This window comes from Calypte anna, chromosome 21 (assembly GCF_003957555.1).
Source record: "Calypte anna isolate BGI_N300 chromosome 21, bCalAnn1_v1.p, whole genome shotgun sequence".
Lineage (NCBI taxonomy): Eukaryota > Metazoa > Chordata > Aves > Apodiformes > Trochilidae > Calypte > Calypte anna.
Genome location: NC_044266.1, coordinates 5,835,652 through 5,849,653, shown reverse-complemented (window position 1 = coordinate 5,849,653; position 14,002 = coordinate 5,835,652). Strand labels below are relative to the sequence as shown.

At 55.1% G+C, this 14,002-nt stretch overlaps 2 protein-coding genes across 2 annotated transcripts in view; both read right to left on the bottom strand.

Annotated features, from left to right (window-relative positions):
- Positions 1 to 590, bottom strand: part of CCDC30 (coiled-coil domain containing 30) — a 35,382-nt gene extending 34,792 nt beyond the window's left edge. Inside the window, 1 exon segment of the mRNA XM_030463424.1 lies at positions 567 to 590. Coding sequence (XP_030319284.1) covers positions 567 to 590 — 24 coding nt within the window.
- A 1,286-nt stretch (positions 591 to 1,876) lies between these two features.
- Positions 1,877 to 4,597, bottom strand: LOC103532608 (phosphopantothenate--cysteine ligase). The gene is made up of 3 exons (XM_030463671.1): positions 4,575 to 4,597; positions 3,143 to 3,246; positions 1,877 to 2,520 (listed from the first exon to the last, which is right to left on the bottom strand). The coding sequence occupies exons 2-3, from the start codon at positions 3,233 to 3,235 to the stop codon at positions 2,197 to 2,199; spliced, it is 417 nt and encodes a 138-aa protein (XP_030319531.1). The 5' UTR covers positions 3,236 to 3,246; positions 4,575 to 4,597; the 3' UTR covers positions 1,877 to 2,196.
- Positions 4,598 to 14,002: the final 9,405 nt, after the last annotated feature.

The window sequence follows — 14,002 nt, the reverse complement described above, 5'->3', positions numbered from 1 at the left end:
TTCCTGCTTCCCCTTCTTCCCCTCTCCCTGGTTGCTTCCCATACACCACTCCCTGTTACTCCAGCTCCTTGGCCCATGATTTGGAGGGAAAGGAAAACCCTGCAGCTCAAAGCTGAGCTGTTCACTTTCTATTTCATTTTCACTCGTGGGAACATCCTGTTCCTCACATTCCCCACAGACATGACCCCCCTGCTTCCCACCAGAAAACAAGGAAACCTGGCTGGAGTGTCTTCCCAGCTTCTCCTTGGGCACAGGGAGGGCTCTGAGCCACCTCAAGCATCTTCTTTGTGCCCCCTGGGGATATTAAAATCCTGACGGAAAGGTCTGCAGAGGGGGGGAAGAAAGGCACAGGGGGCTCCTCAGCACCCACGGGTGCTCCTCAGTGCCCCACGGTGAGGAGCGGGGCAAGGAGAAAATGGCTTCTTGGCCACCAAGTGTGTGACCACCTGCAGGAAGTGGGCTTAGAAACCAAAGGGGGGCTCTAACCCCTCCTCGGGGCCCCACTCCTTGTGACCCAACTGGGCCTGGACGGACCCCAGCAGAACCAACCCCCCCCCTCCCATCACCGGCCCGGCCACCCCCGACGCCATGGGTCGGGGGTGCGGGAAAACCCCACGTTGGGCGCCGCGCCCTCCGTCAGGCCACGCCCCCAATTATTGAGGCCACGCCCCCTTCGTGTGATAGTCTGTGTCACGTCCTCTTTGTTTGGCCACGCCCCCTAGGTGGGGGACACGCCATGTATGGCCACGCCCCCTGCCCAAGCCCCGCCCCCCTGCGTGGCGGATGGCAGGAGCGGTGTCCCCGCTCCGTGTGCCGTGTCCCGTGTCCCATCCCGGGCTTCCCGCGGGGAAAGGGAGGATCCTGGTCAATCCACAGCCCCCCAAGTCCTCTTCAGGGTTACTCTCAACCCCCTCTGTATCGAGGTTGTGACTGTGGGAGCAGAGCTGTCTGTCAGGAGCTCAGTGATCCAACTGGAGAGCAGCCAGAGCCCTGCCCTGCCTCAGGAGAGCCCTCGAGTGAGAATCCCAATGGCATCCTGGGCTGGCTCAGGAACAGCGTGGCCAGCAGGTCCAGGGAAGGGATTCTGCCCCTCTGCTCAGCTCTGGGGAGGCCACAGCTTGAGTCCTGTGTCCAGTTCTGGGCCCCTCAGCCCCTCAGGAAGGAGCTTGAGGTGCTGGAGCAGGTCCAGAGAAGAGCAAGGAGGCTGTGAAGGGATCCAGCAGAATTGCTGTGAGGAAGGGCTGAGGGAGCTGGGGTGTTGAGGCTGGAGAAGAGGAGGCTCAGGGGAGACCTCATCACTCTCTGCAACTCCCTGAAAGGAGGTTGGAGCCAGGGGGGGTTGGGCTCTTTTCCCAGGCAACTCTCAGCAAGACAAGAGGGCAGGGTCTCAAGTTGTGCCAGGGGAGGTTTAGGTTGGAGATGAGAAAGAATTTCTTTCTGGAGAGGGTGATCAGGCATTGGAATGGGCTGCCCAGGGAAGTAGTGGATTCTCCGTGTCTGGAGAGATTTCCAAAGAGCCTGGATGTGGCACTGAGTGCCATGGGCTGGGAACCACGGGGGGAGTGGAGCAAGGGTTGGACTTGATGAGCTCTGAGCTCCCTTCCAACCCAGCCCATTCCATGATTCCACACTACCTGGTTTTTGAACCACTCTTCAGAGCAGTTCTGGAATCACAGCTCCACTGGGTCTCCCCTCCTGAGCTCCAGATGTTCTCTCCAAGGTTGTCACCTCCTTTCTCCTTCACTTTTGTTCATCACCCACTCTCCACACCAGCCAGTGGCCAGCTCTGCTGCTCCCCCCCACTCCTCAGAGCTGCACACCATTCCTTCTCTCCACCAACTGGAAAAAAAAAAAAAACTTGGAAAAGGCAGATTCCAGGAAATCTTTTATATACAGACAGATAATTTCTCCACCTCCCAGGACTCCCAGCCCATGGGACAGAAACAAAGCAATGTATCCTTTGCTTCCTTAGCCACCAGAACAAGGATCATCCTTTGGAAGAGTTTCATTTTGTTGTATTTTCTCTTTTTTTCAAGTCAAGAAGCAGAACTCATTGCTGAGCTGGGGAAATGTTTGTCCCAGGAGGGCAGCCCTGTCCCACAGCTTCTCACTGAGTTACCTGGGATGGAGAATCTCTTCCAGTTCCACTTCCCCCTTCTCTAGGACAATTCCACTTGTTCCATTCCCAGCTGCTCCTCAGAATTTCTTCTCTATAAAGGCAGCATGCAGGCCCTGAAGGTAACTCACTATTTTTTCCTCTATTTCCATGCCTTGAGCTATTTCCTCTTCAGAAAGTGCTAAGGGAGTCTGTGAGTCTCTGGTGACAATGATGACAGAGGTTCTCCTGGACTCCAGGACATTTGCCACCACCACCTGGTGCCTGTATTTCTCCAGTGCCTGCCGGGATTTATCCATCAGGATCAAGGGATCTGTTTCCAGTTTGAAGGAAATGACAAAGGCCTCCGGGGCCCACTCTTTGACCAGAGGAGAAAGCATTTTGGGCACCATCCTCATGGTGATCTACGGTGGGGAAAAAGAGCAGAGAAAAAGGTTGGGTCAAAAAAATCTAATAAATGAGTGAGAGACAGAGGGGGGGCAAGGGAAATTCCAGCTTCCCTTGGTGTTGTGTTTACACTGGGACACTTTCCTCATTTTCCAAAGCAGTATTGGGTCCAGATCTCACCAAACCAGGTTAAAATGTCACTAGCTTGAACTGCAAAATTAAGTTAAATTATCAGCCTGATGTTAACACACCAGCAGGGTGTTCTTCAGCAACGAAGCAACTGCATAAATCCCCAAATCCAGGCATCCTGTCAACTCTTAACCCAGCAACTTGTGAAAGGATTAAAAAAAAAAGGACTCCAGCAGCAACTTTTCATCATGTATCCAAGATCCACCACCAACTCATACTGAAGCTGCAGGCATGCAGAGCTTTAAAGGGATATTCATGAGGGATTCTGCTCCCAGGGAAGTGCAGCCTCCCATTCCCAGAGAAACACACAGGGTTTTTTGCCAGACTGTTTTGCAGCCTTTCCAAGGTCTTCTTCCCAGCCAGTGGCCCCAGCAGGACACAGGGGCAGCTGGGATGTCAGAAAGGGAGGAGGGAGAGGTGGAGGGGGACAATGCCCTGGGGGTGCCCCACCTGCAGGGGTCCCTCTGAGGACTGGATCTTGTGCTCAGGCATCTCGGAGGCAGGGATGTAGAAATCTGAGACAGCAGCAGCCAGGTAAAACATGACACTAGAACCTGCAAGAAACACACCTGCAGTCACCCAACAGCCTCATACTCTCACCTCAGGGACCCCAGAGCCAGCTTGGGACCCCTCACACCACCTTGGGGACCCCAGGGATCACTTCAGAGACTCCCCCATCACTCACCCCTGAGCAGGGCAGTGCTGATCCCCCCCAAACACTGGGACTCCCCTCAGATACACTCAGGGACACCTCACCCCCACACACCAAACCCCCCAGGACAACCCAGACCCTCATGCAGGGTGCTGGACCATGGCTCCCCTCTGTCCCCTCACACCAGAGCTCCAAGGTCACTGGGGTCACCTCCTCACCTGAGCCCAGGGCTACCCCATCCCCTCACCCTGGGGTCACCTTGTCCCCTCTCAGCCACCCAGGCTGGCCTTGTCCCCTCATGCCTGCCATTTCCCCAGGGCCACTTTGTCCCCTCACACTCAGGACTCCCTCCCATTCTGCCTCTCTCCTTGGTCCCCATGGCCCCTCTGTCCCCTCACCCCCAGCCTCCCCTATCCCATCAACACCAGTGCCCCACACTCACTGGGACCACCTGGAGGGTGTCCCATCCTCTCACCTTGGGGTCACTTGGTGACCTTCATATTGAGGAATCCCCTGGGACCCCTCCTGTCCCCTCAGCCTCCCCCTGGGAACTCCCTCACAGCAGAGCCCCACACCCACTGGGAACACCTCAGCCCTGAGCCCCGGGACACCCCATCCCCTCACCCTGGGGCCACCCTCTCATTCTGGGGTCACTTCAGCACCCCTCACCATGGGGACCCCTCTGGCTGCTTTGTCCCCTCACACCCGAACCCCCCCCATACCCTCACACCTGAATCCCTCCTATCCCACACCTGAATCCTTTCCCGTTCCCTCACACCCAAATCCCCGGAATCCCTTCACACCGGATCCCCCCATCCCCTCACACCCGGGTCCACCCTGTTCCCTCACACCCGGGTCCTTACCATCCCCTCACCACCGAACCCCCGCCCCAGTTCCCTCACACCCAAATCCTTCCCATCCCCACACCCCGAACCCTCCCCGTTCCCTCACACCCCGAATCCCCCCGAATTCCCTCACACCGGATTCCACTCCCTCCCCTCACACCTGGGTCCCCCCCGTTCTCTCACACCCGAGCCCCCCAGTTCCCTCACACCGGATCCCCCCTGTTTCCCTCACACTTGAAACCCCCCCAGTTCCCTCACACCGGACCACCCCTGTTCTCTCACACCCGATCCCCCCCATCCCTCACACCCAAGTCCCCTCCCGTCCCCTCACACCGAATCCCCCCGTTCCCCGCTCCCTTTCCTCCCTCCGCCGCCCTCCCCCTACCTAAAGGCGCCAACGCGGCGGGCAGCAGCCTTCAGCAGCTCCAGATACTCCTCCAGCCCGGTGAACCTCGATGGAGAGCAACACCCCTCCTCCACAGCGCGCCGGTACTGCCGGAGTGCGGGCAGGAGTGCGGGGAGAGCGGCGGGATCGGCGGTGACGGCGGCGGGGGGGCCGGGATTGAGTCGGAACACATCGAGCAGCGCGGGCCCGGCGGGGTGGGCAGGACCCGTGCCAGGGGAAGGCGGATCGGGCTCTGTGCAGGAAGCAGACCGCGGTACCCCGCCGCCGCCAGGCGCTCCGCAGAGGCGGCTCCGCGCCTCCCGCTGCTGAAGTTCTCCAGGAACCGCACTGCGCGCGTCTCCAGCGGCACCTGGGTCCCCCCTGACGTCACCAGCGCCACGCGCCCGGCGCGCGCCGCCTGCCCCGCCCGCCCAGGCCCGCACGCGCTCCTCCGCCCCGGCCGCCGCCCATCTTGAGACGACCCCCTCCCCACACACACCCAACCCCCTCACCTAATGGCACCGCCCACCCGGAACTTCCGCCCCCGCCCGTTTCCGGTCACACCGCCCCGATGCGGAAGTGTTGCCTTGGCAACGCGTGGCCTAAGGACGGGATTTTTGGGGGGGGGACGCGCTGGAGGGGTATCGGGAGGTGCGAGGTGTGCGGGGCCGTGGGGCGGATCCGCTGCGGCCGCTGCGCGTCACGTTCTACTGGTGAGGATGAAGGGGAAGGAGGGGGAGAGGGGCTTGGGACACAGGGAGAAGAGCCGAGGGGAAGCCCGGGATGCGGGAAAAAGCCCAGGACACGGGAGAGTGTCCGCAGTGAGGCCCTGGAGGCAAGGAGAGGCAGAGAGCATCCCTGGGAAAAGGGCTGGGAGGCAGGGAGAAGGCTGAGAGGTGACCAGGGTCTGGGAGAGGTGTGGGGAGAGAGCGAGAGGCTGGGAGGACACGGGAATAAAGGTGGGGACAGGGGAGTGAGGGCTGAGGGTGAAGGGCTGGGGATGGAGGGGCTGGGAGAAAGCTCAGCAGGGACTGGACCTGAAGGGAGAGAGGGAGGGAAAGAAAGAAAAAGGGATGGAGGGAGGGAGGGAGAGAGGGAAAAGGGAGAGAAAAAGGGAGGGAGAGGGAAGGAAAAAGGGAGGGAGGGGAAAAGGAAGGAAGGGAGAGAGGAAGGGAAGGAGGGAGGGAGAAAGGAAGGGAGGCAGAGAGGAAGGAAGGGAGAAGGGAGGAAGGAAGGAAGGAAGGAAGGAAGGAAGGAGGAAGGAAAGGAAGGAAGGAAGGCAGGCAAAGGCAAGGGAAGGAAAGAAAAGGAAAAGAAAAAGCAAAGAAGGGATAAGGGGAGGGAGGAGGAAGGGAAGGAGGAGGAGGTTCATCAGACAGGGAGCAGGGATGCTTCCCAGCCTCTGAGCTGGAGTTTTCCTCCTTCCTCCCAGCAGTGCCTGCAGGGGATGCAGAGCAGTGCAGGGAGCTCTGGGGTGTCTGCACAACCCTCACCTGCACAGCCTGTAAACTTCCTGGGCTTCAGAGGGAGCTGAGGGCTGGGGGCTCGGGGCAGAGCAGGAGGGGGTTTGGCTCATCCCTAAGTGTGTCAGGAGAGGGATTTGAGGAAGGTTTGAGAAGCAGAGTGCTGGGTGAGGTGGCAGGACAGGAACCTGGACTGTGCTGTGAGCCAGCCTGAGGCTTCCCCGGGTGGTTCTGGAGGGGGAAACCCAAAAGAACCGAGGGGCAGTGATCTCCCTTTGCCATCATTCCCAAGCCAACAGCAAGCACTGCTCTTCCTTTCCCTTCCCTTCCCTTCCCTTCCCTTCCCTTCCCTTCCTTCCCTTCCCTTCCCAGCGATGTGGATCACCAGCAGGCTGACTGGGGGCAGCATCCACGAGCAGATCTGCCCCTCCTGGTTCCGATCCGAACTCCCCTCCCCTTCCTCCCTTCCGAGGAGGAGAGGAAGCGTGGAGCAGAGCAGCTGGAGGAGAGGAAGGTATGTGCAGGGATAACGGGACATTCCAGGGTGTGCAGGGATAACAAAGGACACTTCAGAGATAACAGGACACTCCAGGGATGTGCAGGAATAGCAAAAGACCATTCCAGGGATGTTCTGGGATAACAGGACACTCCAGGGATGTGCAGGGATAACAAAGACCATTCCAGGATGTGCAGGGATAAGAAAAGACACTCCAGGGATGTGCAGGTATAACAAAAACCACTCCAGGGATGTACAGGGATAACAAAAACCACTCCAGGGATGTGCAGGGATAACAAAAACCACTCCAGGGATGTGCAGGGATAACAAAAGACACTCCAGGGATGTACAGGGATAACAAAAACCACTCCAGGGATGTGCAGGGATAACAAAGACCATTCCAGGGATGTACAGGGATAAGAAAAGACACTCCAGGGATGCGCAGGGATAACAAAAGACACTCCAGGGATGTGCAGGGATAACAAAATCCACTCCCAAAGGGCAGCCAGGAAGCCTCAGGTTGAAGCTCTTCCTACAGCTCAGGCCTCGGGAGGGCACTTCAGGACTTGGTTGCAGAGCTTTGGGTTTTTTTAGGCAAACAAAACCTCTGTGATGAGGAGAGGGGGAGCATCCTCTCTGCCATGCTGCAGCCTCCTGTCTTTTTCACAGACTTTACTCAGAGTCCTGAGCTTCCTGGGGCAATCCTGGAGCTCCCATCTGGAGGTGACCCTGCTCTGGGGTTGGACTGGATCTTTCCAACCCTTCACCTTCTGTGATTCCCTCCTCACCAGGGATTTAACCTCTCTCGCTTGGGCTCCAGCTGAGTTTTGCTTCTTCCAAGCTGCCCTCATCCTTCCTTGATGAGAGGGATCCCCTTGCTCCAAGCAGAGGGAGGAGAAATAAAGTCCCCTCTCTTTGTTTACCTGGCCAAGTTAAAACCCCTTTTCCACTCAGGCTTTTATCTCTTGCATTTTGGGCCTCAGTGGGTGGTGCAGTTGGTGCAGTTTCTTTCCAGCTCCAGTGGTTTTTCAAGCCGTTTTTTTTTTTTTTTTTTTCTTGTTTGTTTATGGACTGGCAGGAGCTGCTTTTTCACCCTGTTGATAAAATAAAACAACCCCAAGGACTCCAACTGAAAATTATTCTTTGCCCAGAAAAAATAAATTAACCCTTTGGTTCATTGCATAACTCTGATCACAGAACAATAGGAGAGCAGAAAGAGAGGTGGTGGCTGTCCAGTGGTGCCACTGAGAAGAACATTCATTGATTTTCTGGCTTTTTAATATTTTTAAGGGTTTTTTTTTCTTGCCTTCTTGTCTTGGGAACATCCAGAGGACCCAGGCTGGAACCTGTGTGGGGCTGAAGTCCTGCTTGGAGGAGAGCACACGATGGCTTTTTTGGGCACCCAATTCCCTCAGGCTTTGTAGGAACCAGGCCCTGACAATCCCTGGGTTTGGCAGATGCCAGAGGTTTTGGAATGACAGGCAGGATGGTTGAGCAAGGTCTGGAGGAAGCCAATGGAAGAGCCCATCCAGAAGCAGCAGGAAAAAACCCAAAAGCTTCATGGCTGCAGGTTTCCTGAGTTGATCTTTGGTCTTGGCAGATTTTTTTGCATTCCTTCACTGCTTCAGCTTTTCCAAGAAACTTCAGCTCTAGGTGAACATGGGTAAGAGCATCCTGCTGTCACCTCACTGGGATTTCCTGCAACTGAACCCCAGGGCCACACCTCACAAGGGCCACGTGGCCCTCAGCTTGAAGGCAGAGCTCCCAGATGAGCTGAAAGGCAATAAATAATTTGGGATTTAGTGCCAGGGGAAGACAGCAGGAGGATGGGGCTGGAGGAGAAGGGTGAGGCACTCCCTGGGATGGCACCACACACCCCTGCCAGCTCCAACCTCAGCCCAGGCTGGCAATGATTCCATGGGAAAGCTGCCTCAGAGCAAAGCCTGATTGTTTTCCCAAGTGAGGGTTTTTATGGGATCTTTAACAACCCTCTTACATTTGTTCCTTTGTCTCCAGGCTCTTTAAACACAATAGGTGTTGGGAACAGTATGTGCAGGGCCACTTTGTCTTCCTCCTCACAGAAAAAAGGGAGTGAAAACACCTTGCTACCTCCTGCTTCCACAGCACCACTGCAGCTCCAGACCCCAAAAATGACATTTTTAAGGTGCAGGGCAGCTGGCTGGAAGCCCTGGCAGAGCAGCATGGAGAGGGTGGGATTATTCACTGCCCCATCTTGGTGATTTTGTCACATTCCTCTTCCCAGAGCCAACGAAAACTCCTGAAAGATGTTTGAGCTGAAGGGAAAGCTCTGGAATCGAGCCTGCTCTGGGTTTATGACTTTTTTGGACATTTTTCCTCTACTTTACAAAACTCCTGCCCTGGTGTTTGTTTAAGAAAACACTCAGCTGGAACCTCAGCCAGGATAGGGGAAAACTCTTGCACATCCAAATACCCCATGGGCTTGGGGAAGGGGCAGGAAGCCCAGAGCCAGAGGAGGTTATGAATTTTGTGCCGTCAATCTCTGCTCCAAAGCTTTGTTGATAGAAATCTGCTTTTGTCAACATAGCCAGGGGGGTTGCCTGCAGACAGCACCTCCCAAACTGACACAACTCCAAGTTTCTGTTTGTGCAGAATGGCCTCACCCTGCCTGCCTGATGTCAGCTCCAGAGCAGCCCCTGGGTACAGAAAAAAGTTCTGTGCCTCAACCCATCCCCTCTGGCTGCAGGTGTCAGATTCCAGCTGACTCAACAAGCAGCCTGAAATACTGGTTGGATCCTGAAAATGACCTTTTTGGACCCCGAAATGAGGCTTTTGGTAACTCAAAAATGCAGTTTTTGGAGCTGAAAATGAGGGCTGGGAGCTTCAAAATGATACCCTGGGTACTTGAAAATGAGCTTTGGAGTCTTAAAAGTGGGATTCAGTGTGGCTTTTGGATCCTCAAAATGCAACTGTGGGTCTTCAAAAATAAGGCTGAAGGGACTAAAAGACCAAGTTGGGCTTTAAATTAAAATTTGGGTCCTAAAAGTGGAGTTTCACACCCTCAAAATGGGTCTATTGGACACTCAACAAGGAGGCATTGCACATCATGAAAATGAGATTTGAGCCCTGAGGAAGGGGTTTGCACCCTGAAGTGAGGGTTTGGACCCTAAAATGAGGCTTGTCAACCCTTGGATACAAGCTTGGTAGCCTAAAATTGAGGCTTTGGGACTTAACCTGAGGTTTTGAGCCCTAAAAGAGAGCTTTGGACCCTCCAAATGGGGCTTTTGGACACGACTGGGAGCCTGACCCTGCCTTTCCTCTTGGACTTTGTCATGTTTTCAAGCCCAAGTGTGTTCTGACCCCCCTTCCAACACCACCTGGGGCAGAGCTGGGGTCCTCAGCCTCCTCAGCCCCAACTGGGGGAAAAATTGCTGCGTGGGGGGAAATCTTCAGAAAAAAAACCCCAAAGTTTGCAACTGGCAGCAGAGATGAAAGGAGCTGGAAGTGCACAGGTCCTGGCCACGTGGGAGATGAGAACCCAGACCAAAGCCAAGGATCCCTCCGAGGCTTGGAAACTGCTGGTCTGAACCCCTCAGCACTGCAGGGCTCTTCTCTCCTGCCCTTTTTTTTTTTTCCTCCTGGGAGCTGTGCAGGATTCCAGCCCTCAGCTTGTCCTCTGATGTCTGCAGGTCCTCACAGGAAGTGGCGAGGATCCTGGGGACAAGGAAAGGAAAAAACAGAATCATCCTGAGCTCCAGCACCTCAGGACAGTGACAACCTGTGGGGGGACACACTCCAACCTCAGTGCTGGTCCCTGCAGAGAAGGAGTGACACAGATGGAGGAGGCACCCTGATAAATAGCAGCTTTTAGTGCTCCTTGCCCTCAGCGTCTGCTGATTGCTCCTGGGGTTTGCTGCCTCTTCGCTCCCTGGCTCAGGGGCTGGAGAGGGGACAGCTGAAAGTTATCACAGCTCTCCCTGCTGCAGCAGGGTGCTGTCACCCCAGGGTGTGTTCTTTCAAAGCTCTTATTTTCCCAGAAAAGATGTCCCTCTGCCTCAGCTCTCCAGGAACACTCAGTCTGTCCTTGAGCTTCCCTGGCCCTGAGCTGTTTCCTTGCCCATGGCCTCCCTCTCTCTGATCCCTTAAATCTCAGCTAAACACCAAAGCCCAACCTCCAAAAGCACTCGGGTTTGCTTTTTCCTGCCCTCTGCTCAGCCACAGCTGGAAAAGAGGAGAGAAAAATGGTATTTTCTGCCAGCACACACTGCCCGGGTGCCTCCAGCAAGAGCCTCACTGACCTCCCAGCAGCACCATTTCATTCCAGGCAGCTTTCCTGCTGCACCCCTTGCCTGAGAAGACAACCAGCAGCATTGGGAGTGTGCAAAGATTATCCTGAAGGCCAAGAGGGATGGATAACCAAGCATCCTGACCCTTTTTCACTGGCAGCCCCAGCATGTGGTGAGGCCACCGGTGTCGGCAGCGGAGCTCTGGGACACAGCCACAGCCACAGAGAGGTTTGTGGTGGAAAGATCAAACCAACAGGGCTTTGCAAGCAGCAGCCAGAAAGCAGGGGGCAGCTGGTACATACAGGAAACATGGATTCTGGAATCAAGAAATGCCTGCAGAAGCTGTTTAACCACCTAGGGCCAGCGTGGGTGATGGAGCTTACTGCAGTAGGATGCTGTGTGTTAGGGTGTTGTTGTGTTTCCCCCCTTTCCAGACTCTGTCCCCCAAAATGCCAGGCCCAGAACTGGCCCGGAGAGGGTGTAAGAAGCTGCTGAAACCACACGAGGAGCTCTCCCCTTGCTTCCAGACTTGGTCTCCTCGCAGCTGGAGCTGAGCCATGCTGGCACCAGCCTGGCAAACCCTCCGCTCCACTGCCTGCTGTGAGTCAGAGTTATTAGTGGTCAGCACAGCCCTCCCCCTTGGAGCCCCTTTGTCTAATCTTTTCTTTGGTCTTGTGATGATCATTTTCTGTGCTTCACAGCTTTTATTGCTGCAGCCTTATTAGCCCTTTCTTGTAGGCTTCAGGGATTCTTTGACTCATGAGACACCACATGACCCAAGAGGATGTCCTAAGCTGTTCCTTCTAGAAGCAGCAGGGAAAGCCAGGCTCTAATATGACAGCTTTAGTTCCCATCCATTAATTACTGACACAAAGAACATTACCAGCACTGTTTCACAGTTTGCAAACTTGAATGTGAAAAGAGGCCATGCATGGTCCTGGTACTTCCTCTTCTCCTTCTTCTCCTTCTCCTTGTCTTCTTTCTCCTCTTGTCCTCCTTCTCCTTCTTCCTCCTTTTTCCTCTCTCCTTTCTCCTTCTCCTTCTTTCTCATTTCTGCTTCTCCTTCCCCCTCACCTTCTCCTCCTTCTCCTTGTCTTCCTTGTCCTCTTTCTCCTCCTTCTCCTCTTCTTCTTTCTCCTCTTGTCCTCCTTGTCCTTCTCCTTCATCTTTCTCCTCTCTGCTTCTCCTTCTTTCTCCCCTCCCCCCTCACCTCCTTCTCCTCCTCCTCCTCCTCCTCCTTCTCCTTCTCCTTCTCCTTCTCCTTCTCCTTCTCCTTCTCCTTCTCCTTCTCCTTCTCCTTCTCCTTCTCCTTCTCCTTCTCCTTCTCCTTCTCCTTCTCCTTCTCCTTCTCCTTCTCCTTCTCCTCCTCCTCCTCCTCCTCCTTCTTCTCCTCCTCCTTCTCTCCCTTCTCCTCTTGTCCTTCTTCTCCCCATGCTCCCCTCCCTCTCCCCTCTCTCTCTCCCTACAGAAGCAGCTCACATCCCTGGCTCAGAGCCGATCCCAGGAGTTGGTTCTGGATGGGAAGGCAGCAGAAGCGATTCCCGCAGCCCTGCACGCCCTGCGCTTCAGCACCGAGCTCTACGGCCCCGACTCGGTGCAGCTGGTGCCTGCTTATCTCGTCCTGGCTCTGGCCTCCACTGGGAAGTATTGTCTAAATAGGAACACTGACAAGGGCAAGACCTCCCTTGGGTCAGGTTTCTGCTTTCCTTTTCCCGTTTATCAGGGCAGGACCGGCTCTGCCGTGTCTCCATACCCTGCCCTGCCTCAAGGGCACTGCAGAGAGAGAGTTGTGTGTGTGTGTCCCCTTTGCTGTGTGGGTCTGGGGAAGAGAATCACTCGTTGTGATCATGGAATCCTAGAATGGGCTGGGTTGGAAGGGAGCTCAGAGCTCATCAAGTCCAACCCTTGCTCCACTCCCCCCGTGGTTCCCAGCCCATGGCACTCAGTGCCACATCCAGGCTCTTTGGAAAGATCTCCAGACACGGAGAATCCACTACTTCCCTGGGCAGCCCATTCAATGCCTGATCACCCTCTCCAGAAAGAAATTCTTTTCTCATCTCCAACCTAAACCTCCCTGGCACAACTTGAGACCCTGCCCTCTTGTCTGCTGAGAGTTGCCTGGGAAAAGAGCCCAACCCCCCCCTGGCTCCAACCTCCTTTCAGGGAGTTGCAGAGAGTTGATGAGGTCTCCCCTGAGCCTCCTCTTCTCCAGCTCAACACCCCCAGCTCCCTCAGCCCTTCCTCACAGCAATTCTGCTGGATCCCTTCACAGCCTCCTTGCTCTTCTCTGGACCTGCTCCAGCACCTCAAGCTCCTTCCTGAGGGGCTGAGGGGCCAGAACTGGACACAGGACTCAAGCTGTGGCCTCCCCAGAGCCTGAGCACAGGGGCAGAATCCTTCCCTGGACCTGCTGGCCACGCTGTTCCTGAGCCAGCCCAGGGATGCCATTGGCCTTCTTGGCCATCCTGGGCACACTGCTGGCTCATGGTCACCTTCCTGGCAATCCCAGACTCCCAGCTCCCTCTCTGGCTGCTCTCCAACCTGCTTACTTCTATATTTCTGTCATTTCAGGTATTGGCCATCTGCAGGACAGCCATCCAAGTATCTCTCCCAGGCTGAGTGGATTGTCCTGAAAACCCCAGACTGCAGCATTGCTGTTCAGTCCAAGTTACAGCGTGGGCTGGGGCTTCTCTGTGTTGGCAAAAGGAAACTTTGAGCAGGCTTTGTATCACCTGGCTAATGATGTAAGCCAACTCAAACACAGGAACACTTCATTTGCTTTCCTTCTCACGTGTTAGGAACACCTGGACTGCCCAGCTCCAGGAGACCTCTGTGTCCCAGTGTCACCAAAGCTGTGTTTTACCAGTTGTCCTTGAAGTGGCTGTCCCTGTCTTTACTGCATCTCCTTAGGAATTTATCCACCACTTGGTTACAGCCCTAAAGCACACATTCCTCCCTCAAAACTGGTAGAGTTGCCTTTTATTCAACAGAAAGCTTACTTTATATTTTGGTTCCATTTTCCCCATACCTTTCTGTGACACAGCAGTTTAACTCTCATTTCAATCCCTCATTTAACCCTTGAAGTGTCAGGTTCAGCAGCGTTTTCCCCAATTCAATCTTTTTAGCCAGGAGAGCAGTTTGCCAGGTTTGGAGAGGTTCTTTCCAGCTGTGTTCCTGGGGATGCTTTGCCTGTCATTTGATCCC

What these genes read in the sequence shown, in the direction of transcription:
- LOC103532608 (XM_030463671.1), bottom strand. Translation starts at nt 3,235, where the DNA reads ATGTTTTACCTGGCTGCTGCTGTCTCAGATTTCTACATCCCTGCCTCC. An exon ending in CCTCAGAGGGACCCCTGCAG is followed by an intron (nt 2,521 to 3,142) that starts GTGGGGCACCCC and finishes TCCCCACCGTAG; the next exon opens with ATCACCATGAGGATGGTGCC.